The sequence below is a fragment of the Zalophus californianus genome, chromosome X (assembly GCF_009762305.2).
Source record: "Zalophus californianus isolate mZalCal1 chromosome X, mZalCal1.pri.v2, whole genome shotgun sequence".
NCBI classification, from domain to species: Eukaryota; Metazoa; Chordata; class Mammalia; order Carnivora; family Otariidae; genus Zalophus; species Zalophus californianus.
This window is the reverse complement of record NC_045612.1, coordinates 17,361,454-17,388,420: the sequence shown is the minus strand read 5'-3', so window position 1 is coordinate 17,388,420 and position 26,967 is coordinate 17,361,454. Positions and strand designations below refer to the sequence as shown.

General features: G+C 37.6%; 1 protein-coding gene across 4 annotated transcripts in view; it reads left to right on the top strand.

Annotated features, from left to right (window-relative positions):
• Positions 1-23,299, top strand: part of PHF6 (PHD finger protein 6) — a 47,056-nt gene extending 23,757 nt beyond the window's left edge. For 2 of the 4 annotated variants that reach the window (XM_027608893.2, XM_027608891.2), the window contains 6 exons: positions 7,257-7,426; positions 7,588-7,731; positions 9,385-9,489; positions 12,076-12,209; positions 19,651-19,780; positions 20,115-23,299. In XM_027608893.2, coding sequence (XP_027464694.1) covers positions 7,257-7,426; positions 7,588-7,731; positions 9,385-9,489; positions 12,076-12,209; positions 19,651-19,780 — 683 coding nt within the window. In that variant the 3' untranslated portion in view covers positions 20,115-23,299. The other 2 variants (XM_027608892.2, XM_027608894.2) reach the window with 2 other exon arrangements.
• The last annotated feature ends 3,668 nt before the right edge of the window (positions 23,300-26,967 follow it).

Below are 26,967 nucleotides of genomic sequence, written 5' to 3'. Positions count from 1 at the left end.
TGTTTCTGTCAATTTTTATAAGTCTGAAATTACTTAAAAATAGCTTAGTGATAAGTGCCACAATTACTTGGAGTGATCATAAAAGACCATGTAAAGGAATCTTTTGTGCCTAACCTTGGAAGAGCTTGTCTTTAACGGACAGTTTGGAAACTTTTATATTGTCAAATCATATAACTCAATTTGTGTTTCAAGAACTAGAGTCATCATAGTTATATTAGAAGCATGTTGTAAGTGTGTTGTCATCTATGTAGATTCAAAGCCTTTGCCTGCTTGGATATTCCCTTAGTATATTCTTCCCCTTTGTTTTCTCTGGAATGTGCTGCACCTTCCAATCTTCATTACGTATATCAAATGGAAGTTTAGGGAGATTTTACTATGATATCAGTGTCTTTAAAAACCCTTTGGGTTTTGCAGCATTGAATAGATTTATGAAGTACTGGAAAGGCAGTTTTGTACACTGGTTGAATATGGGCTCTGAAATCAGATCTATATTTGAATCTTAGCTCTGCCACTTACTAGTCACATGGTCTTGGGCAAGTGATTTAGTATCTCTTGGAGCCTTAGACACTGCATTTGTAAAATGGGGATTTAAAAAAAACCCTACCTCATAGAATTATTGTAAGGATTAAATGAAATAATGTGTGTAAGGGCCTTAGCAATGTTCCTGGCACATAGTTAAGTGCTCAGTAAATACCACATGTGCTCTTCCTTGGAAGATAATAGAATTTAAATTGTATTTGGGATTTAACTTGGAAAATTTTAGTAACATATTCCATTGTGCCCTCTGCTAGAATTGACTCCCTAGTTTTTTCTTTGATTCACCAGATTTATTGACTACCCACGTGCAAAGTGCTGTGCTAGGTACTGTTTACGCTCATCTTTTATTTAGCACACTTCACAAACGCATTATCGGAAGTTTCAGACATACGCAAAAGTATGTTTGAAAAAAAGCCCCGTCTCCTGGCTTTAGCAGTCATCAGCTCTGGGCCAGTCTTGTTTCATCTGCACCCTTCCCCTCCTTCCTCCGTCTGCATTATTGTGAATGCAATTCCAGACCTGTTTCATTTTAGCACACTTAATTAAGAATTAATGTTTTTGATGTATGTTATGTGTTTATATATGCATCTGTATATGAATATGCATAAAGTCATTTATCTCCTACCTTTACCGAAAAAGCAGAAAGCAAGAGTTTATGCAGAGCAAAAGCACATCACGTTTCCATTGGAGAAGGCAGGGCAAGTGACCCCCAGCCCTCCTTTTGTCGCAGCCCTAAAGATGTAAAGCAGAGGTGGTGATGCTTACCCCCAACCTTAATGCTCATCATTTTGCTTTTGTTTTCAAAATAATTTCAACATACACTTATTGAGTGCCTCCTGGGTGTGGGCGCATTGGGCAATTTAGAAAATAAGCCCCTTGACAAAGAGCCTACGGTCTATACAAGGTATGACAAGAGTAATAACTAACAGTCGGATAGAATTTTCTAGTTTACAAAGCATTTCTCACATTTTCTTAAGGCATCCTTTTCAGGAAGGTGTTATCATTAGTTCCATTTGATACACCAGGAGACTTTGCCTTGTGAGTGTTAACTAACTTTACCAGGTTTTAAGACCTGGTAGGTGGCAGTCTTCAGACTTTCTGTCCAGGGGTCCTTCTACTTCATACAGTTAACTGATGTGAGATTTGGGGGAGGAAAGGCAATGGAGCTAAAACCGCAAGGTAGAAGATGAGAAAAACATTGATTAGGAAGAAGAGAATTGGTAAAGGAACAGATCAGGCTTGACAGTACTAGGAGGGAGGAGAGTTGGGGCCCTGGTCAGTTGGTCACTGCTTTGCCTCCTAGTGGCAATCAGAAGGGTAACCAGAGGGGAGCCTGGCCTTTCTGAGGTGACATAGACCTTTAGAAGCTGTGCTCACAAAGGGTGGCAGTGCTTGGTGGCCCAGGAAGGAGCGCAGCCTTGTTTTGTCACCTACCTTATCAGCCTGGATTTGTAGGAATTGCAGCTGTGAATACAAGGGTAACGTTTTGGTTTTTTATTGCATTCATTTGTTTGAATAAGTATATGAACATTGTACAAAAATCAGCAATATGAAAGAGTATCCACTGTTAGCGAGCTTTCCTCCCATCCTTACCTTTATATCTGTTTCCAGATTCCTTTGCTAAATGCAACCACTCCTGGCAGTGTCTTAAGTATCCCTTCCAGAGCATTTCTCTGTAGACATAAGCATGTGTAAAACTATCCTTTTTCTAAGGTCCAGGAGCACTTGAAATGGTGTATTTTCCGTGATAGTGGGTATTACCACCTTAAAAGCATGTTGGAACTCACAGGCATAGATTTGTCCCAGCTCTGCCACTTCCTAGCCTTGTGACCTTGGCTAAAATTACCTAACCTTTCTGAACTTTTTCTTATCTGTAAAATGAGGGATAGGGATGGTGACAGATACAGCCTCACAGGGTAGGTCGTGAGGCTCCAGTGAGATTGTGTGTATAAATCATAGAGCACATATGTGAGCTCTTAGATTTGGACTATTTCCAATTTATAAATTGGAATTTATAAATTTATAAATTACGCAGAAAAGGGCAAGATGCAGAATAGTATGCTGAGGATGCCATTTGTTTGTGTATCCTTTAAAAAAAAAAACACCCATTTGCACACCCAGGGAAAATAGTAGCGGACAGGTACGGAGAGTGTCTCACGGGCCCGGCGCTGTGCTATAAATTCACTTTTTACACGAACTAACTCATTCAGTTCATTCGTGGACCCTGAGGTGGCTCTGAGGCAAGAGGACACAGTCTGGCAGTTCCAGGATTCTAAACCAGCCTCTCAACCCTTGTGGTTGAGAAGAAAAGCAGTTAAGAGTGGTTGCTTGAGAGAGGGAGGGAGGGAGGGAGGGAGGGAGGGAGGAAGGGAGGGAGGGAGGGAGGAAGGAAGGAAGTAGGAGGGGAGGCAAGAAAGCTAGGTAGGGCACCAGCTGGGAGTGCAGAGCAGGTGGAATTAGAAAGTAGAAAGGAAGATCTTTACTTCTTCTATGCAGAGTTCTTTTGTAATTATTATTGAAGAAGGAAACAAAATTTAATGTTAAAACATGTTCACACTTTTGAATTGGGGGGGAAAAACCTATTGTAACCATGAAGAATTTAAACAAAGGCGCTGTGACTAGCCTCATACTCATTTTTTCGTGTGCATTTTCAATGATTTTTTAGGGTAAATTCCCCAAAGCCCAATCACTGGATCAAAGGGTTCAGTCTTTTTAAGGTTCCTGATACATGTTGCCATGTTACTTTCTGGAAGGATTGTGCTAGACTGTATTCCCATCGGTGGTGGATGAGTTTACCCTCCTTTCACCACATTGGATGGTATAAGTTCTTCTGATTACAAAAGTAGTGCTGTTTCAAAATTAAAATAGTACAATAATATTAAATTAAAGCAGTTCAGAAAGCCCCCCCTCACCCCAAAGTCACATTCTCTAGGAGTAACTGGTAATAAGTTTGGTGGGTATCTTCCCAGAGCCTTGTTTACCTCCATACAAACCTATATAGATAGTGTCTATGCACACTTATTGATAAATACAGTGGCATCATAGTCTTTGTACATACTGTTATGCTACTTGCTTTTTTTATTCTGTGATTTATCACAGATCTCCTTCCCCATCAGTGTTTACAGATTGACCTCATTCTTTTTATTTTCCTCCACTGAAGCAATTTTGTCTTTTTTCCCATCGATTGACCTCATTCTTTTTAACTGTTATATCTCATAGAATAAATAGAACCATAGTTTAAGGGTTTCTCTATCAAATAAAAATCATTTACATCTATTTGTTTCACTAATACAAATAAGATCTCATTGATCTTACTTGTACATATATGCTTGCTTACTTATACGAGTGATTCTACAGGATACATTTTTAAAAAGGGGTTTGCATTTAACATTGGGGAAAGGATGGTTAACACACATTCAGGTTATACTCCCACCAACATTGTATTTCCTGCCTCCGTGCTGGACGTTATCAGTCTTTTAATTTTTGCAAATCCGGTGATCTCATTTAATTTCCATTTCTCTTATCACTAGTAAGATTGGGCTTCTGTTCGTGTTTTTTTCAGTCATTTATATTTTTTCTGTAAGAAATTGCCAGTTTCTATCCTTTGTGCATTTTTCTTTTGATGTTTGTCCTTTTGAAATAGATTTGTAGTGAGTGATTCCTGTAATGGGGGTATTAATTCTGTCACTAAATGTGAATGATTTCCCAGTTTATCATTTGTCTTCTAACTCTGTTTATGGTGCCTTGTGTCATGCAAAGGTTTCTCTCTCTCTCTCTTTTTTTTAAAGATCTATTTGAGAGAGAGCCCCTGTGTGCATGCGGGGGGGGGGGGGGGCGGGGGAGCGGGGGAAGGGAGAGAATCCTCAAGCAGGACTCCCTGCTGAGTGCGGAGCCCCATCCCAGGACCCTGAGATCATGACTTGACCCGAGGTAAGAGTCAGCCACCCAACCAACTGAGCCACCCAGGTGCCCCCATGCAAAGGTTTCTAATGTTTAGTCAGATCTCAGTTCTTTCCTTTATGACTTCTTAGGTGTCTTGATCCAAGATTATAAAAAATACTCTCCTCCATTTTCTTTTCTGTTACATTTATAGTTTGTTATTTTATGATGAGATTTTTTTCAGATGGTATGAGGAAAGGAATCTCAGTGTTTAAAAAGTAGATAGCCAATTATGCCATCATGTCTTTTCCCCACTCATTTGAAATGCTACCATTATACTCTGAATTCCCATATGCTTATGGGTCTATTTTCAACCTTGCTTTCTCTCCTGCTGATATAGGTCTCTTCCTGTGCCAGGATTTTAAGTGCTGTTTCTTTACAGTATATTCTGATATCTTTTTTAAAAAAAATATTGTGTATTATGTATTTACTCTTTCAGGAAACTGTGGGATCAACCATTTTATCAGAGTTGCATTAATTAGGTTAGTGAGAACTGACATTCTAATGTTGATCCTGTTCATCCAGAAGCATGGTGTAGCTCAGTATTTTTGTGGGGCTTCTTTTAGATTTTTATTTCTAACTCATTTTTTGTTCAGTTATTCTTTTTATACATAAAGTCTGCTATTTTGATAGGTGAAAATGATATATCACTTAATTTACACTTTGATCCCAGAGAAATCAAATTTTCTATAGAAGTATGTTTAACTACTTACATTCTGTGAATTATTTGATCATGTGCTTGGTCCATTTTTCAGTTGGGGTCTTAATCTTTTATGAGCTTATAGCATAAGGATACTGATTCTTTTTCACAAATACAGCAGGTTTTTCTAGTTTATTGTTTGCCTTTTAATTTTAGCACTTTTTTTGCTATGTAAGTTTGAAAATTTAATATAGTTAAATTTGTCAGTCTTTTATGATTTTTACTATTGCTGTTAAAGTCCTCTAAAATTTTACACCGAATGGTTCCATATTTAGGACCAAAAAAAAAGCCACGTGGAAAACTAGTCATGTTGGCCTGATAATGGAATCAGTTAAGTAATTTCTCTAAAGGTGTTTAAGAATGTAGTGTTATAGTGTTAGTGATTATTTGTTTTCACTGTAACAGAATATGATGTATACCACACATATGGTATGACATGTATCAGAATGATTGAAGCATTTGCTTATGATTTTTCATTTTAAAGAATTTTTAATTTGGGGCAAGTAATTCTAACAGCCCTAATGAAATTCTGTATCTTAAAAACTGTCGGTTTGAATGTTTTAAGTCGGTGCTGTGTTCTGATAGGAAATTTGCTATAATGTTAAGATCAGAAGGTATCTTTGACTTCTCTGTCTTCACAGGGAGTTAGCCACATAAATTTGTCTTGTTGCCTATAAAACGCTATCCACTTCTACCTTTTCTGCTTTTTTCCTCTCTCAAATCCTACTGTAGTTATATGAAGTTGCATTGATATAAATTTTTATCAACTGTTTTGCAAACAGTCTGATGCTTTCAGTTTCTTGAGTTTATGTATTCAGATACACTAACTGAATTACCCTTTTCTTGTCATAATGACTATGCTTTTATTTCTAAAACAAAAAATTAAAAACCATTGAAGCATTTGTTAGGAAACATATCAGCATCTATGATTCAAAGTTGATGTGCTTTCTCATTGAGAAATTAGTCCCTGGAATTGCAAACTTATGTTAAAAGAAAAAGCAATGGAGGTATTAGAACTGTGCCTAAAACTTTCTTTAGTTTGACCCTAAAAGACAAGTGAACATTTGGTTTTTACACCTTTTTACACTAAATACATTGTCTTATGTACACTAGGCCCTCAATAAATAAAATATTTGTAGTGAATAACTGAATGAAACACCCTTCCGTTAATGGTAGAAATTCTTTTCAAATTGCTGGGAAATGCAGTTCTAAAATTTCTGCATACATTTTGTTTAATCTATTAAAGTGTACAACTAACTTGCAGCATAGCTTTTTTTTTTTTTTTACCATTTATGTTAGAAATTCCTTTTATACTTAACATTTGTTTAATTACTTGATCAGTGGTTAGTTCATTTGTAGATGACTTCTTTGTTGAATATGATCATTTGATTTTCATGATAGTTTAAGGAGCTCTCCTAGAACAGTGATGTCTAATAGAACTTTTTTGCGATGATAGAAACGTTCTCTATCTGTGATGTGCGATACAGATGCAGCTTGCCTCATGTGACCAGTAATAAGCACTTGAAATGTGGTCAGTGTGAGTGAGAAACTGAAGGTTTGATTTTGTTTAATTATAAGTAACTAAAATTGTAAAAAGCCACCGATTGCTTGTGGCTGCCATACTGGACAGCACAGATATACCTACTTTATTTTCATTTAGTTTTCCAAGTTATAGTAAGTTTATTTTCTAGCTAAGTGTTCTGATTTCACCAACAGTGTGAGGGAAAACTCTTTGAAACCTATGGTAAAAAAATAATACAAGAGCTAATTCAAAAAATTGCCTTATTAGAGTTTGAAAATGTTTACTGACTTATGTGCACAGTCAAGATCCCAAAACTCATTTTTATAGAATCATAAATTCAAAAGAAATAATTACAGTGATTATAATAAAACTTTTTTTGTATTTGATTTTTGCTACATTTATATGAAACCTTAAGGTTGCTGTGTTGAGCATACCACAGACCATTTCCCCTCATTTCTGGAGGGGATTTCATTCTAAGGAGAAATGCGTATTCTAAGGACCCATGAACTAATGCTCATTTGAAGATTGGTCCATGTAAATCTTTTGTTCATTTTTAAGCAGCTGACTTAGAAGAAAGTTTTAATGAACATGAATTGGAGCCCTCATCACCTAAAAGTAAAAAGAAAAGTCGCAAAGGAAGGCCACGAAAAACTAATTTTAAAGGGCTGTCGGAAGATACCAGGTCCACATCCTCCCATGGAACAGATGAAATGGAAAGTAGTTCCTATGTAAGTAGAAAAATGTGGGATTCTTACTTTTTGTTGTACCATGAATATTTCATTTAAACTGTGTTTATAGGTAAAGCTCATCATTTGAAATGTTAACTAAGCTTGAGGGTACTGATAACATATTTTTAAGTGTTTTTTTTTTTTTTCTTTTAAATTTGCAGAGAGATAGGTCTCCACATAGAAGCAGCCCTAGTGACACCAGGCCTAAATGTGGATTTTGTCATGTAGGGGAGGAAGAAAACGAAGCAAGAGGAAAACTGCATATATTTAATGCCAAGAAGGCGGCTGCACATTATAAGTGCATGGTAAGCATGGTTCTTTTTATGTGCTTTTAAACCCAAGTCTTTTTGAAAGGCACTTAGCTAAGTAACCAAATGGGGCACTTTTCTCTTCCAGCATAAGTGGTGTAGCGTTATGAATAGTATATCCTATAGTCCCAAATCTTCATAGACCTTAGGGTTTTAAAATACAGCCTTTATGATTTAGTAGGAGTTAAAGGAATCCTAATTATAGTTAACCATATTCTAGGTAATTGATAGTTAATTATTTCATAACTAAAAATTTCAGCTTTAAAAATTTATCATGGGAGATACATGTTGAGCCTCCACTATAACCCAATACATGTCTGTGTCATTGTCCTTTACATGTTGTACTGCAGTTACTCATTTTTGAGCCTCTCCCTTAATAGACTTTTAATTCCTTGAAGAGAAGAACTACGCTTTATCTTTGCATCCTTAGATCCAGGTCTGACATATAGGATACATAAACATTTTTAAATTTGATTGTATTGAATTATTCATCCCATTTATGGTTAGGTTTTAAAAATTATGTTTTTTATATCCGAGGTTCTTGGCTGGAGAGGTGTATCAGGTATACCTGGGGAGCTTTTTCCAAAATATACACCCCTGGAATATATCCCAAAGTTTATGTCTAGTTTAAAAAAAAAAAAAAAATCCCAGGTAATTCTGATCTGCGTCTATGGTTGAAATTTGCCAGTTTCAACTATTTTTTAAAACTTTGTGGAAACATAAAACAACGGAGATGACAGGGTAACACTGTTGAAATCTTCATTGTTGAATGAAATAATAGATTTTATTTATTTGAGAGAGAGAGAGAGAGCGAGCACAAGCAGGGGGAGCGGCAGGCAGAGGGAGAAGCAGGCTCTCCGATGAGCAGGGAACCCGATGTGGGACTCAATCCCAAGACCCTGGGATCATGACCTGAGCCAAAGGCAGACGCTTCACCGATTGAGCCACCCAGGCGCCCTGAATGAAATATTTAATCTTGGCTCCACACTGGAGTGTGGCTCCACACATTAGTTTTGTTTTATTGTCCTTTTTTTTTTATTATTTTTTTTAAGATTTTATTTATTTATTTGACAGAGAGAGAGACAGTGAGAGAGGAACACAAGCAGGGGGAGTGGGAGAGGGAGAAGCAGGCTTCCCACAGAGCAGGGAGCCTGATGCGGGGCTCGATCCCAGGACCCTGGGATCATGACCTGAACTGAAGGCAGATGCTTAACGACTAAGCCACCCAGGCGCCCCTTATTGTCCTTTTTTTAATTAAAGATTTATTTATTTATTTATTTGAGAGAGCGAAAGAGAGAACACATGCACGCAGAGGGGCAGAGGGAGAGGGAGAGAAGCAGACTCCCCACCAAGTGCGGAGCCTGACCCATGGCTCGATCCCTCGACCCTGAGATCATGGCCTGAGCCGAAACCAAGAGCCGGATGCTCAACAGACTAAGCTACCCAGGCGCCCCTATTGTCCTTATTTTGGGTTATATTTTAATCAGACATATGAATATATTAAAAATACTTGAGTCAGTACTTGATTTTTAAGGAAAAGTTCTCTTTCTCAGGATACTGAAGTAATAAAACACATTTGTTATTCTGTTGTTTAATGTTTCTCTCACAAGGATTCTGAACATTAAATGTTCCTGCGTTTTTCTTTTCTAGTTATTTTCTTCTGGCACAGTCCAGCTCACAACAACATCAAGAGCAGAATTTGGAGATTTTGATATTAAAACTGTACTTCAGGAGATTAAGCGAGGAAAAAGAATGGTCTGTGGTTTTATATTTATGCTATGCAACGTTACTCCTCTGACTTTCTGCTTTAAATTTAGAACACATCTCAAATTTATCCAGTCATTAAAACATTTAATATAAAGTAGTTCATATGTTAAAGCAAGTATATATTTGACTTATTTGTAATATAATAAAGGATGCTGATGTTTCTGGAACTTACTCCTCTTTCTATGTAACCTCATTACTTAAGAGAATTACACTGAGATTTATATTTCAGGGTATCTGAGGGTCTTTTAATAAAAGAAATGAAGATGTGAATGTGACACACCTTACTAAGTTTAAAATGTTAATATTATTTAAGCTTGCTTAAAGAATAGTTCCATAATCCTAATAGAGCATCGGGAACTTCCCCATGTTGTTATTCATTCTTTTTCTTCTTTTTTCTTTTTTTTTTCAAATAAAAGGAAAAGATTTTTTTTTCAGAGCCTTCTGTTTAAAGTTCACATACACAGTTATGTCTCTTAAAATGTTTATCATAGCTTTAAAGTTTTCTTTATAAAATGTGCCTAAGTCTCATGTTTTTAAACATACTGAATTACTAATAAATAGCTTTAAGAAATATTGGCATCTTTATTGATCACTTACTCCTTTACAGTTGATGAATATTATAAAATGTCAATGGAATGCAAAATCTTTTCTTTAAGACCTCAACTGTCTCTAGAGATGACTTGAATTAAAAAAATTTTTTATTGTGAAAATTTTCAACCATCTCAAAATTAGAAAGACTAGTAACACACGTCTGTCCATCACCTTGACCCATCAGTTATCAAGAATTTGCGGCACTCGTTTCATCTATGCCTTTTATTCTTGTTGCTTGAAGTGTTTTAAAGCAGAGCTGAGACTTCATATCATTTCACCTCTACATTATTTCAGTATGTATCTCTTAAAAGTTGGACATTTTCTTACCTAACCACAATGTCATTACACCTTATGAATTAACAATGAGTTCTCAGTGTCATTTAATACCCAGTTCGTATTTGTATTTCCCCAATTGTCTCAAAAGTATCTTTTAAAAGTTGATTTGTGTGAATCAGAATCCAAAGGAGGATCACACATTGCATTTGGTTGTTCTATATCCTTGATGTAACCTAGGGCACTTCCCCCTCTCCTTGTCTTTGTTGTTTCTGTTTTTGTTTTGTCGTATGCCATTGGCTTGTTGAAGAAAATGAATTAATTGTCCTGTAGAATATCCCCTATGTTTTATCTGTCTGTTTGCTTATTCATGATGCCATTTAACTTGTCCCTCTATCCGCCAGATTTTCTTTTAAAGTGGAAGTTAGATGTAAAGGCTTGATTAGATTCAGTTTCAAGATTTTTGGGGGTAAGAATACTTCACAGGTGGGACTGTATCATCCATATTTTATCACATCAGACTAGTCATAATGTCTGATCCTTGGATTCAGGTGGTGAGTCTAATCCCTCCCCCCCTCTGTTGTGAAGTTCCCCTTCAGTCTTTCATCTAGTGGTTTCAGACGTTGGTGAGCTTTATCTGAATCCATTAGAGATGACCCTTTCTTTGTGGAGCTGCGTTTTTGAAGGTGTGAAGATTGTTGATGTTATCTGTTCCATTTAAATCCAGTTCAGTTTTGATACTTTGATTACTCTTTTAAAAATGAAACTCCTCTAAATCAGAATGTATAGTACTAAAAAAATGTAAGGGAAAAATCTCTTCAACTTACCATACCAAGCAGTGTTGTTGTGTCATACAGCTGAAGTCCAAATAGGTGACTAGGATAACAATTCAGTTCTCCTGGTGAACTTAATTCACCTCTGCACAGTTGAATGTCCATGTAAACACCAACCTAGCACTTTACCAAGTGTGCTCCAAAGGAAAGTAGTCCGTCAAAATACTCCCCCACCCCTCCAAAAATACAAGGGCATCTCGAGTTCAATAATTTGGGAACTACTTACCATACCCTCCTTCTTGCAGAAGGCCTGTGAGAAGTTCTGCAATCAAGCGATCTGTTTAAAACTAGCATTCCTCAAACTTACTTGACTATGAAACCCTTTCGTCAACAGCCACCTTTTAATCTCAGAACATTCTTGAGGCAAGGCTGATCGAGGCCAAGTTGTGATGTCTCAAAAAGATTTCAGCCCCTCTAGTCTCCCTCTGCCCTTCTACCTACTTGGTAGCAATCCCTCTTGGTGGGGAATTGCTTTCCTGTCTTCTCATTCTTTAGTCATCATAGGAAAGCAACTAGTCCCAGGGAGGAGGAGAAGCCAACCACTAAAATATAGAATATAATTCTTTTGTGTTTGGCAGTAATGAGGAGTGTCTTATTTATGTTTAGATGTCAGATCTTCGAAGGTTAATATAGGTAAATACTGGAAACATCAGGGAATGACTTAATATCAGAAAGTCTATCAAAGTATGGTTTAAATTGCAGCATGATTTAACAGATACGCTAAACAGTAAGTTCAGTGTACTCTTTTTCCATAGAAAACTGGCTGTTTTCTTTGTAAACTAGAATGTTTGGCTGAAATATGGCTAAAATAGAATAAATAAGGTTGCAAAAACTTTGAAATACTGCTTATGATTATTCTTTCTCTTCCCTTAAACAGAAATGTACACTTTGCAGTCAGCCCGGTGCTACTATTGGATGTGAAATAAAAGCCTGTGTTAAGACTTACCATTACCACTGTGGAGTACAAGACAAAGCTAAATACATTGAAAATATGTCACGAGGAATTTACAAGTAAGAGAACAACAATTGTCCATTTTCTTAAACTTGTCAGTAAGTAACTGCCCTTGAATAGATGGCATTAGTTTACTTGGTCACTATTCCTAGGTGGTATTTAGCCAAGTGTAGAATACTTAGGACTCTATATAACGAAACAAGTATGACGATTGGCGTTTTCCTCTGACAACACATCGCTGGATTCGCATTCATTCAGCCAATATGCATCATGCTTACTAAGTGCAAGGTTTTGTGCTAGGAGCTGGGCATACGAGAGTGATCAGTAGAGGCACAGACTGTGTCCTCGTGAAGCCTGTCGTCTAGTGGGAGAGACATACTAATTAAATGGCCACATAAATAAATCTACAATTACAATCTACTCAAGTGCTAGAAAGGATACATTACAAAGCACTAAGAGAGCATGTGACAAGGAGGACCTGACTTAGTCTGTACTGGGAGAGTGTTTAGGAATGTCCTTAAAGAGATAGAGCATGAGCTGAAGAGCTTGATCTTCTTGGGCGAAGATCAAGGTGGGCACTGGGACAGTGTTCTAGGCAGAAGGAACAGCCTGTGCAAGTCCCTACGGTGGGATAGAAGCAAGGGTGCAAATGGGAAGGCTGAGTTAGGAGGCTCCTGCTCAGGGTCCAGGTGAGGATTTGTGGTAGCTTAGACTAGGATGTATTTGTGAAGATAGAAGGCCAAAGACACTCTTGGAAGGATGATGAAGGCATAAGGTTTGGAGATTTGGGATTACATGTTACCCTCTGTTTTCTGGGTCTTCCATATCAGTGCGCATCTATTAATGGTTCCATTTGTTTGATTGAATGAAGAATAAGTTGGTGGGGATCCGTGGATTTTCCGACTTGCCTTTGCGAGTTGTAAAGCACTTCCTTACATTCCCAGGATGCAATAAACCATTGAGTCAACACCCTACTATTCTGTGTACAAAGCAGTTTATACAAACAGTCACCATGTATTTGGGTGACTGGATGAGGTGCTAGTGCTCTATTATAAAATTTGCCAAACTTCGTTTAATAATAAAGGCAGAGCTGTTTTTCAAGTGAGTTCTATCAAACCTTTAATTAACAGAGAATTCCAGTACTATTTAGAGAGGTCCAGCACATAGCAAAAGATGAAAAACTTCATTCTATAAAACTTTACATAACTGTGAGACCAAACCTGGCAAAGATAGCATTTAAAACAAAAACAAATAAGAAAACTATAGACCAATCTTACTTTTATAAATAATATACCAAAGTCCTAAATAAAATGTTAGAAAATCAAATCCCGTGCTGTTTCTAAAAATTTAAAGACTGTTCAAAATTAGGAAATATATTAATGTGATCCATCGTCATTAATAGAGAAAGAAAAATCCTGTCACCTTCCTGGTGATGGTGAAAAGGCATTTCATAGCATTCAACATCCATTTCTGAATTTTAAAGTGCAGTACCAAGAGTGCCCTTGGGAAGCGAGGAGTCCTAATGGAGCATTTATGAGAAGACAACAGCAAAGAGCTTTATTTAGTGTTAAAGTAAAGGGACAGTGGTTCTTAACCAGGGCTAAGCCTCAGAACCACCCGAGGGTGAATAGGGCCCTCTTTAAAAATATTCATGTCTGGGCCCCACCCTCAGATTTTAAATTCAGTGGATTGAGGCCCAAACCATGTTTTTCGATGACTCCCCAGGTTATTCTCATGTTCGTCCATAATTGAGAACCACTATACCAATACACTTTCATTCAGATCCAGGAACGAAACAAGGGTACCAACTACTAATGTTACTTTTCAGCGTTCTTCTGGAGGGTTAAGCCGGTGCAACAAGAAAAGGAAGAAAAATGTATAATAAATACCATGAAGGAGCAAAATAAAATTGTCAGTATTTGTTATTGATGTCATTGTCTACCAAGAAAATCCAAAGGGACCAACTCCATTTACTAAAATTAATAAAAGCTCAGGTTGCTGAGTATGAGATGAGGTTTTAAAAACTAGTTTTTTCCAGTAACAGTTAGAAAATGGAAAGGAAAAACATCACCCTCCACCCCTTCCCCACACACACGCACACCAAAGTTGAACCTTTTTAAAACAACAACAACAAAAAACAGTTTTACACAGGACCCAAATGGATAGTAAAATATATTATGTTCCTTGATGAAAAGTTACTCAACACTGAAGGATACCTATTCTCCTCAAATTAATCTATACATCAAATACAATTTTAATGAAATACAAAATGTTGATGGTTTTATCTAGAAGAGTGAATGGGATATTATTTTCTACTGGTAATGATTAAGTTACCTCATGAACAGGGAAGAACGAGAAGCTTAAACAAGATAGAAATTTGTTTTTCCCTGCAAGATGTCCAAAGGAGAGCAGTCCAGATGTGTTAGGCTCGTCTCCGTGTCATCAGAGACCCAGATTACCATCTTTCTGCTCTCTCATCCTTGGGGTGTCCTTCCATAGGCAGTAGAAGTGGGAGCAAAGGAAAGTGGAAGGACAAAGTGGCAGTTCCTCCTAGCTGACGGGTTTTTAATCCTTTCCTGGAAGTTCCACACACACTTCTGCTCAGCATCTCATTAGCCAGAATTTAGTCACCTATCCAAAGGGGGCTGGGAAATGCACCCCCGGTGGGCACGTTGCTACCCAAATCTGGTTCAATGCTATGAAGGGAAGGGGGGAAAATAGGTACTGGGGTAGTCAACTAGTCTTTATCACGTGCAGCCAAGAACAATTTTAATGAGATCAAGAAATCCCCTATTAGATATCAAACCCCGTCACCTAGTAATTAAAACTGGTACTGGCACAGTGACAAAGATCACAGGAAACAGATCCATGTCTTCGTTGGGTAATTTCGGTGGTACTAGACTGTGGACTAGATCTGGATTATTCAGTATCTGATCTCTATACAGTTTATATAGTTGGCTCAATTTAGAAAACAATTTGAATCCTTACCTCAGACTACCCCAGAATACATCCTCAATGGGCTAAAAATCTAACCCTAAGTAAAACAAAATGTAGAAGTTTTCTAGAATCTGTTGAGTACAGATGACCTTTCTAGGCATGATAGGAAACTTGGAATTTTTGACTACATTAAAATTAGGCTAAAGAGAACTCCAAATCCTTAAGAAAAACAGCCCAGTTTAGGGGGGAAAAAATGGGCAGAGAACATGAAAAGGCAGTTTATAGGAGAACTAGCCATGGGCTAACAGTATGTGAAAAGCCGCTCACCCTTAGTAATGAAAGAAATGCAAATTAAAACAAGATCTTACCAGTTTTTGCCTATCTGATGGGCAGAGATTAGTAGGATTCCCATTATCAGCCAGGTTCTGGAGACCTGGGCATTCACATTTGATAGTTAGAATGTACCTTGGTGCGATTTAGGAGAGCAGTTTAGCATTGGAGACCACAACCTTTAACAAAATAACGTATGTATTTTGCTACTAGTTTGCTCTGTAGGGATTTCTGCGGGGGAAATGAGCAGAAAACAGCACAAAGATGTATGTGCAAGCAGTTCCGTTGCCCTGTTAATGAGAGCTCACTACCCGCTAGGGCTTCCTATTTACTCACCTGTACTTGGGATTGGTGACATTAGCACAGATGGCGTGAGCGGCGCAACAGCTGACCCCGAGAGAGAGCACTCACAGCATTCAGAGTAGCAGTACAGCGCAGGCCCAGTAAGTTTGGATTCACACTGGGTGGGTCCACAGGGGGCCCACCGTGCCTTAAAAGCCTCCTACCCAATTGGAGCCAGCACCTGTTACCGTATAGTTACATAGGCGTGGGTCATTTTCAGGTTACACCACACAGGGCTGGAGATACGGCTCATCAGAATATAATTCTCCCAATCCAGCTACCGTCTACCAGCTGGGGGCTAGCAGCTTAGTAAAGAAGCGGACCCACCATGCCAATTTTTGCTCAGTTGCCAAGGGAATAGCTAGAGTTAACTAAAGGTGAAATGGGAAAAGAATTTTAGCCTTTCACCCACAATAGCAAAAATCAAGCCCAAAACAGAATGTCTTATCAAGAGACTCAAGTTATAGTACGTGCATTTAATGGAATACTATGCAGCAATTAAAGATTGAAGTAGATCCGTGTGGAGAGTCATGCAGAGGTATTCCATGGTCGAGTAAGGTGAAACAACCAAGTTGTAGGATCTATTTTGGCATATAGAAATACATGTGTATAAGTTGTGTCTATATACGTAAAATTTTGAGCCACTTAACAGTTGTTACCTCATTCATTGCATGGGGATGGAAGAGAAGCGATTTTATATTCTTTATACAACTTCCTGTTTAGCAGCTTTGTATTCTCTATATAGTTCAGTGGTTGAATATTTTTGTAAGCAGTCCATTATTTTAAAGTAGCATTAATAACTTAAAAATGGCAGGCCCATGCTAAACATCTAAAATCAGATATGTGGAAAATTACTGTATTTAAATTTCAGCTCTATTAAGATATTGTAATAGTTACCCATTTTCACTTTGGGGAAAAAATGAAAAATAAAGGGGAAAAAAGCTTAATGTGAACTTTTAATTCTACCAGCAGAGAGAATTTTAAATCTTTCAGAATATTTTCTAGACATTTATGTGATTGTGTGTGTGCATTTAAGATTTTCTTATATACACTTTTATAATCTGTTTTCTACTTGCTGTGTCTGAGACATATTTTTCTGTGACATTAAACAGTTTTTGGTTGCATAGTATTCCATTGTATGGGTCTATCAGTTTAATCAGTTCCTTTCTTAGACATTCAGATGGTTTTTATTCTTTAGCTATTAGAAAACCACGTTGCAGTGACCATCTCTAAAGAAAATATTTACACTGGGATCCACAATGATTTGAATGACTCTTTTTATTTTTTCACATTGAAATTTGTTTCTAAAATCTGCTTATGGTGCAGATTCCAGATTTTTTCATAGGCTATTGAGTTCAAATGAGAGTCCATATGCAAGTAGTTTGGGGATAGAAGAATGCACAAATAGGAGGAAATGCAAGGAGAAATACTTCTGAATGAAGTGGCTTCCCTCTCCTACATGCGGCTTCCCTTCTTTACTGGCTCCTTCTGGATCCTGAATATATTCATTAAATTATTACATTAATCTATTCATTAGATTAAATGTATTTGTTCCTTAAAAAGGCGAGGGAAGATTACAGTGATTCTGCTTATCCTGTTTTATTGTCTGTGTTGTATTACTAAACTTTAAAAAATATGTATGTTTCTAAAAAGTCAGTCCCCCACCATAAAAAAGTAAACTACGTGATAGGGATCTTGTTTGACAGGTTGACAGCTGTGGTCTTGGTGTCTAGATTGGTGAAGGATACATAATGGGCCTATGGAAGTGAAAAATCCCATAAAAAGATTAAAATCTGTTTTAACAACAAAGGGCTCATCCTTTTAGAAAAACCTCTTATTGAAAATTTTCAAAAGTATACAAAAATAGGATAGCATAGCAGCTCCCCATCTCAGCAGCTCCTGAGTTATTGCCACACGTGCTTTCATCTGTTGTTTTTCTTTCTGACATCTGCTAAAGCAGAACCCCACACCTCTTGTCATTGTATCCCTACATACATCAGTATCACTATGCCATTATCACACTTTGTAAAATTAACAGGAAGTTCTTAGTGTCATCTCCCAAGTCCACGTTCACATTTCCCCAGTTGTCTTGGAAATGCCTTTTCAGACCTGATTTGTTCAAATCTCAGTATGTACAAGATCCCTACATTGCATTTAATGGATATGTCTCATAAGTCCCTCAATATAGAGCAATCCCCACTCCACCCCGCCTTTCCCCCCTACTTGTTGCAGAACCCTGATAAGTCGTCCTGTGAAAGTCCCACATTCTAGATTTATCTTTTTGCTTTTTCATGATGCCATTCACCTTGTTTCTCTACCCCGTAATTTAGAAGTTGGCTCAAAGGCTTAATTCGGCTTGTATTTTGGAGGAAGACACTTTATAGGTGTACTATAAGGGAATTCACTCTTGATATTTGAACTCAGGTTGTTGGTTTGTTTTTAAGTGATTCCCAATATGTAGCGTTTGAAGAAGAGTACAAATTCTCCATAGTTCTTTGGAAAAAATCGAAAATGTTTTAAGAATAAAAAAATAAGCAAAACTAGGTCAGAAGTCCGTTGCTATTGTTGCTCCCTACCCCCCTCCCTGCCTTTTATTCTACTCACACGTTAGAAACTCTTCATGTTAAACCTAGTTTTAGGTCATGTGTGTCAGAATTCGTATATGAATGTCTTACCTATTGTTGACCACAAGAGGGCACCCACTGAACATTTTTAAAGCATTGTTCCATCTTGTCATCTTGTATATCATTGACCTAAAACTGAGCTGAGATCAGCTCACCCATTGATTATGGTGGGGTGGTTAACTATAAAACACATATTGGTACATATACATTAATTGGCCTACCTAAACCCTTGTCCTAAATAATGCGCATTGCTTTTTTATTGAAAACAACTAAAGTCAAGTAAACAGTGTGTATACTCACATAAAAGGTTGTCAGAACAGTCTGATGTCAAAGTTTCACTCCAGAGGTTATTTGCTGATTTTAAAGGGGGAAAACCTACCTGTACAATGGAGAAATCTGGCTATCACCACCACTTTAACCAAATGATCCAACGATATCACTAATAGTAATAGTAGGGCATTCTGAAATTAACATGCCTCCTGAAGTATGCAGGGTCCCCTATCAAATATCCTGGACTAACAAGGAAAAGTTGAACCTAGAGCTAACCAAGCCTTTAGACCTTATTTCCAGTTTATAGGAAATATGGGGTAAGAGAGAACCAAATAAAACAGTACCACAGTTAGCCAAATTCCAGAATGGTATAATTGAAAAGGTAGCTGGTCTGACTTTTCCCAAAAGGTCAGTGTCATGGGAAAAAAAGAAGTTGGGAGGAGCCAGCCTAGATCAAGAGAGAACAAGCCAAATGCAGGGCCTGGAAAACTGTTAGGGGGCTCATGAAGGGCCAGGACACTAATGATGAAAAGACATTTTGAGGAGTTTGAATAAAAATGTTTCATGAAATATGAGCAGAAAGCAGCAGTATCTATAGAGTTTATATTATTTCCTAAAATGTGCTTTTGAATTCTGTATCTGAAACCTAGAATTTGACTATTTCATCTATATACCTGCAAGTTAATATTTTCAAGTTGGCTGGAAGCTTTATTTTTAATCAAATGGGCAAAATGAGGAATTGCCTCATCTTCGGGCATACATAACAACTTTTATGCTAAACCAGAGGTTTTATGTCAGATGAACTTTTTACGATCTCAATAGAGTGCTTTCCTATCGTTTAGATAGAAATGGACCTGTAACTAATTGTAGCGTTTTTAAAAAAGCATGGATGAGGAAACCCTTATTTTAAATGGGCACCAACCTCATCTAATGGCATAAATATATTCCCATCAACAGCGACAAAACATTTTGAGATTTTTATCTTTCGTCATTGTAGACTATATTGTAAAAATCATAGTGGAAATGATGAGAGAGACGAAGAAGATGAGGAACGAGAGAGTAAAAGCCGGGGAAAAGTAGAAATTGACCAGCAACAACTAACTCAGCAGCAACTTAATGGAAACTAGGTATGAACGTTACTTATGTCGGATCTGTTGTCAGGATACAGTACTCGCTGATAAATACATGTTGGAGTAATGGTATATGCAGTATGATTTTTTAATGCTATTATGTTTAGTTAAGCATGTTACTAGAATGCTAAAGGATTGTGTAGGCTTGCATAGTTTTTTTTTTTTTTTTTAGCTAGCTGATTTTGTAACAGTAAAAACAAGCTATCCACTTTATCAATAAGTGTAGTTGTAATGTCGAACCAGTAAGATGTTCTCGCTCCTCAGTAACATTATATTTATTGTGTTCCCCTCAAGCATCATATTTTACAATTTTTTATCATCTTTTAAACAGGTTCATGGGACAGAGTTAGAAAACTGGGAATGAATAAGACATCCATAACTACTATTCTTTTTTCACTGTTTTCTAAAATCAAAAAGGGTTTGTAACTTTTTACTGCCCAACTCTTAGATCCTTCATTGAACTGCCTAAAAACGTCTTGTTTGTTTTATGAGCCTTCACTAGATGGCAGAATTTGACATGTTGATATTACGTAGCTGTAGTTTGCAGTTTCTGGGAAGCAATCGAAACACTATTAACCCTGTGTATAGTGTCAACAGTTAAAGCAGACATTGAAATGAAGTAAGCTATATTTCTGGAATGAACAAAGTTCTACTGTTTAGAGTGTCTAAGTTTGTTTAGTGGATTCATACTCAAGGGAAAGCATAAGCAAATTTCACTTTACAGTGCAAACACGCCTCTGGTGGCAACACATGGGAATTTGTGGTCTTTTTTTTCACACTCAAGTAACGGAGGCTAGAAATGAAGAGAACCTTCTTTTTCTCTTGGCTTTGACAGCACATGCTAAAAATCTCTTCCAAGAAGTGCGCTAAAGCTTTTCATTTCGTTCCTGTTAAAGTTGTTCTCACTGACCAGCATGCACTTGGGCGACTGGTGATTTTAAGTTGTGAGCTCCAGTGCTTATGCCAAAATTCTCTTGACAGTAAACCTCTTCTCTTATCATGTCCTACAAAGAGCTTCTAGCAAAATGATTGGATCCTTTCAAGTTTAAACTAAGATTTGGCAACAGCAAATTAAACCTCTTTAAGATTTAAAGGGTTACCACTCACTAAGGACTTAAGCCACCATGTCTGAAACTGGTTCCTCTCAAGTGCCGTGTTGTGTGGAATACTTCATATACTGGCCCAAAGTACATAAGGAGGTCTCATGTGCTGTTGGAATAAAAAAAAAAAACAAAACAGTCTGCATAAAACAGTATTTATTTTTCATTTTGTGACCACTATTTTTTAAAAAAAATTATTTAATATTTTTAATGTTTTCATGCATCGCTTTGCTTATCTATTGACTAGGCTTTTGTGCCCTACGTTTTTTTCTGGTAGGGCTTGGTGGTGTTTTCTTGATCATCAGAGTTGTTTTTCAAAGCCTAAGAACCCAGCTGTTTAGAAAGGATTTTCACACTGGCATTTCTAGCTAGGGATATTTTCTTCCACTTACCTGCTGAAGCACATTTATATATTTCATTATGGCAAAACCAAAAAACTTTAGTTGTGGTCTGCCTAATATTACCATAGCACCTCAATACCAAGGGTAGGGATCCTGATTTCCGAATTCTTCGTTAACCTACCACATTAAAGCAAATTAGCAAATAAGAAATAACATGTTAACTTGACTGTACATCAAGATATTCTGCAGCTTATGGAGAAGCATTTTTTAAAATGTAACAGGTGGAAAATTACACTGTGCTTAATGACTGATTTTTTTTTTTTTAACTGCTAGTCCCTTAAGGTCACATTTGTCAAGTGTGTATTCACACATTCACTTAAATCAAGGGACTCAATGATTGCTTTATTTTAACCATCTTTTGTTATTTTTAGAAGGAAACTAGCTTTAGTGGGATTGCCCTATATGTTTTTCTTTTTGCTCTAAATATGCCATTGGGTTTTTGTGTGTGTGTGTGTGTGTGTGTGTGTGTGTGTGTGTATGTGATGAATTTTCAAAATTCACCATGACTTGAAGTGCAACGACAGATCTAGATGTTTGTTTACCAAGCTATGTGACTTTTCCCAAAGGATCTGTACTTTATTTCCTTACAACAGCTTGAAACCTGTTATTTTAAAAATCTTTGAATCACTGTGTCTTGATCATTTTTACATTGTGTGCCATAGACTTACCCATGGAACAATAGAGCACCTTCATTTTTGGACAACTACTGTAATGATGTTTTTAGGAAAAATGGAAGGTGCTGGGGTAATAGTGGCCAGCCAATGATCATATCTTAGATTTCAAATACTATAGCTGTCAGTCGATGGGTTTGTTATGTAATCAAGTGTGTAACTTTGTATGGGTGTCTTCAACCCTTTCTCTGCCACTAGCAACCAGAATAGCACTTTACCTTTTGGTTGGCTAGAATAAGTGGCTGGCTACCTATTTTTCTCACTGTGGTGTGATTGGCTAAACAGTCTTTCATTAAAAGTTGAAATGTAAATTGAAGTCACATGAAAAATCACCTTTGGTTGTAAACCTCCAATACTTTGATTCTCCATCCATGTTTTCGTCACATGCTGAGTAAAAAGTGCCTTACAATGTAAAAATTGTACAGTACTTATGTTCCCAAGTAGCATCATCATCTTCTGGGTAGTAATTACATTGTGGTATGAATATTTAGAAAAATGGACCTCAGCAGTGTATTTACTGTTCATCTCTTAAGTCCTTAACTGTAGTTTTAATAAGCATGACATTATTTGATAAGTATATAACATGTACATCATTTTGAAAAATACTGCCATGACTGTCTTTTACGCATATTTTAGCTTGAAATTTTGAAGTGTCTTTTCTTTCTTTCCTTTTTTCCCCTTTTGTTTTGTTTTGTTTTCGTTATTGATACTCAACAGTGTAATCTTTGCAAGCGTATATTGAAGATTATTCTGGAGCATTTATTGCCTTACCAGAACTGTTAGTAAGAAATGTTCTTTAGAGTAGAAAGATAGACTTGAGTTTCTATACTTTAATAAGAGCTCTTTGTTCCTGGGGGGAGGGGGGTGGGGTGTGAATTTTACTTTCATCTCAATTTATTAAAAACCCACAGTTGAAATACATTTTATTTCAAAGATCAGCAATTTTAGAATTTCAGATAGTACTTGCTCAGGAGTACATGCTACTCAAGATACTACGAGAATAACAAGCTATGTAGATCTACTGTTGGATCAGAGTCTATGTACTTGAACAAATGTGTGAACCTTAAATATCTCAAAGAAAAAGAAAAGTGTTCTAGAATGTTGTTGCTTTTTTGAAAAGCACTAAAGGTTAGACCAAGGTATACCGTTTTGTTCTAACAGGCATTTAGGTTAATTGTAAAGATAAGGAATGCATCATGGGTCAAAATCAAACATTCCTCTCATGTTATGTATATTTTGTTCCTGTTATATTGGCTTTATTTTCAGAATTGTAGTTTGTAGTATTAGTTTCCTTTTATTGGTATTCTTGCATATACTATTCATTCAATAAATGAGTTATGACTTTCATGTTTGTATGTATGTCTTTTTTGTGAAAGGGTATAATGAAGCTTATTTGTAGCGGCAATAGGACTAAAGGTCCCTTTAGTCTTCATTTCAAGATGAAATGCCTAGTTTGTTTAGTAACTTGTCATTAAACAAGTATGAGAGAGAACAAAAAGTGAATTTGAGTCCATTTCAAGGTTTCACCACATGAAGGTTTCATCATGGAGAGAAACAGCAATCTTTCACGTCCACAGCAGAACTGCGTTACACGTTGGTTCTTTTATTATTACCTGACTCGGGTACCTTTGGCTGAAATTGGGTCCTCTGGAACCTAGTTAGAGGGTGATTTTGAAAATGAACCAAAACTCCTAGTGTGGTTTATCTGGCTGCTAATAAGGATGGGGATTAATATTCTTGTGAAGGGATTCCACCTTATAGATTTAGATGTCCTCCCTTTATCATGGACAGCTGACTTCTAGTACAGTGCTCATATATTGAGGTAGTCGTACCCAGGACAGAAATCAGTTTTTAATTAGTGGAATGAGCTCATTCCATACAGACAAGTCCTCACCTGCATTCCTACTCGAGAGGAAAAAAATTATGTAACAGGCTCTGATTAACGCTGGGACCGGTGGGATGGTTGCCCGGCTGCAAGTGTCACCCAGTGGTGCTTGGCGTGCGTGCGTGCGTGCGTGCGCGTGTGTGTTCAAAATCCATTACTTAGTTTCATTTTGGTTTTTTAAAAACTTTTAAAAAATATTTTATCTAAAAAAATATATTTTTAAGTAATCCCTACACCCAAGGTGGGGCTCGAACTCACAACCCTAAGATCAGGAGTCACATACTCTACCCACTGAGCCAGCCAGGCACCCCTACTACTTAGTTCCATTTTTATAACCACCATAAAAATCTGGAGAAGGGGGTTCTGTGGTTTTCTTTAGCTAATTGAAACTATTGACAGCTGGGGACCTTCGGGGGGGTTGTTGTTCCCCCCCCCCAGCTGCAGTCATCAGCAGTTGCTGAGGTCATTCTAAAGTATAAAGCTGGTAGAATTTCCTAGGAAAATTCTATGGCCAGCAAGGGGCCAGTCCATCTTTTTAAGGGAAAACCCTCCTTATTTATATACCGGAGTCCTCAGCTGTACAGACAGTGCTGCTTTATAGATCAACCAATGTTACACAGTTTTGCCTTTAGATAATGAGGTATCTGGACATTAAGGACATAAAGCAAAAATGTATTCTTGATTTCTATTCAGAGGGTGGAAACTATAAAGTTACTTACGAAAGTTAATGATAGCATTTAAAGTGTTACACTGTGGCAGACATGTTCTGCACATGGTCAGTGTACTGAAATCATTTAGACCTGGATCTTTGTCAAAAGATAGGAGGTCCATAAATACCCACATTATGCCTTTGTCTCTACCTCTCTGTGGCTATAAATGTGTTTTTACGGTGGGGGTGGGGGCAGTGCCAGGGAGATAGGGAAGATGAAGCTGGGCAAAGAACTAACTAGGTCTGCTGGGTGAATGATAATGATCTCATAAACAGACTTACGTGGAAATAAAAATACCGTTTGAAGGGGCAAACCTTTGAAATGGGACCTGAGAGTATATTAAAGTGAGTGTTAGGAGCAGGAAGATAGAAATAAACTGTGCTTCAATATGGACATTGGATTTAGAGCTGCTGAGTTTCTACAAAGTGATCTGTACAAAAGGGTGAGGTTTTTTTCTGAGTGCTTTTGTTTTAATCAGAGCTATTTACAGATTGATTGATTTATTTATTTTAAAGATTTTATTTATTTATTTGACAGAGAGAAACACAGCAAGAGAGGGAACACAAGCAGCGGGAGGGGGAGAGGGAGAAGCAGGCTTCCCGCCGAGCAAGGAGCTCGATGCGGGGCTCGTTCCCAGGACCCTGGGATCATGACCTGAGCCGAAGGCAGATGCTCAACCGACTGAGCCACCCAGGCGCCCCAGATTTATTTTTATTTATTGAAGTCATACATGGCCGTGTAAAGAACTGAAGTACTGATCCCTGCTTGGAAACTTAATGCTAAGAAGCCAGGCACCGAGGATCACATCTTGTATGGTGCCCTTTTTTTTTTTTTAAAGATTTAATTGATTTATTTAAGAGAGAGAGAGCGTGAGAGAGCGAGTGCATGGGGGGGGGAGGGCAGAGGGAGAAGGAGAAGCAGACTCCCCACCGAGCAGGGTGCCTGAGAAGTGGGGCTCGATCCCAGGACCCCAGGATCAGGACCTGAGCCGAAGGCAGACGCTTAACTGACTGAGCCACCTGGGGGCCCCTGCATGATGCCTTTCATGTGAAATGTCCAGAAGCAGCAAATCCATAGAGCCAGAATGCAGATTAGTGGGTGCCAGGGGCTGCAGAGAGGGGGGCCCCCGGGGAGCGACTGTTAGCAGGTACAGGGTTTCTTTTTGTGGTGATGCAAATGGCTGGAATTAGGTAGTAGTGATGGTTGCACAACTTTGTGAATATACTAAAAACCATGAACTATATACTCTGAAAGGGTGAGTTTTATATGACTTTTACCTCGATTTTAAAAAAGTACTCTGTGGTCATCGTACACAATTAAAACATACAAAGATCTGTAGGGCAAAATGCGAAATTCCCCTGTTCTCCACAAGCCTGCTCCCCAGTATTTGACGTATGTCCTTCTAAAGTGCTTGTGTACATATATAACTTCTCTACTTTTTAGCATAAATAGGATCATGCTAGGCATGCAGTTCTGCACCTGTCGTTTTCACTTGAACAACACTACAAAGTGTCGGAACAACTAGATTTCTCGCATTCTGTTCAGCAGCTCTGATCCATGGCAATGTGTGGAAGAACTGGAATTGTTCTGTCTGGTCTCATGTATGTCTTCACGTTCTTACGCAGGCCATTTCTTAAGCTAAATTTCCAGAAGTGGAACTGCTAAGTAAAAGGTAAATATATTTAAAGTTATAATAAAAACTGCCATCCAAAAACTGCACCAATTGAAAAGTTCACCCAAAGGGATTAAGCTTCCCTGCTTTTCCTCTCCAAAGGAGTGTCTTTTAATGGAAAGAGTTACGGTACCTTCTTTTAAAAAACATGATACATGCCCTATGGAAAACTCTGGGGTTTTCATTTTGTCATAAAGCCCATGTAGACTGTATCTCAAAGTAGAATATGGCTTATTTTGGGGAAACTGGACACCATATCTCATTTGTGAAACAAGTCAAGGTTTTGTTTCATATGTATTAGTAACAGTAGTAATTGGTGAATCATTTCCCTTCCTCCTGCTTTCTGAAAAGTAACAGATTGTTCAAAGCTGTTCATTGTTGCCAGATGGATCTGCTTCTCTGTGTGTCCAGGGTCATATGTGGCTCGGTTCCATGTACTTGAAGGGGTCATGTACTGTTTTGTTGAAGAATTCCTATGACCTTTATCTGTCGTGATGGTTCGTAATTACTCCCCAAATCATGAATATGTCTAACAGCTAGTCAGTTGTGTAAAAACAAGATGAAGCTATTGGCACTTTTCCCTTTTCAACTAGTTGTTTCGTCCTTGTATGAGTAAAATCTAAGACAAACCAGACGAATCGACTTGGTGTATATATCATGCTTTTAGCTCATTTGCTAAAAAATGATTGTTTTCATTTAAGAATTTCAAGCAACAGTTACCTGCCTGTCTAAAAATAAACTGTTG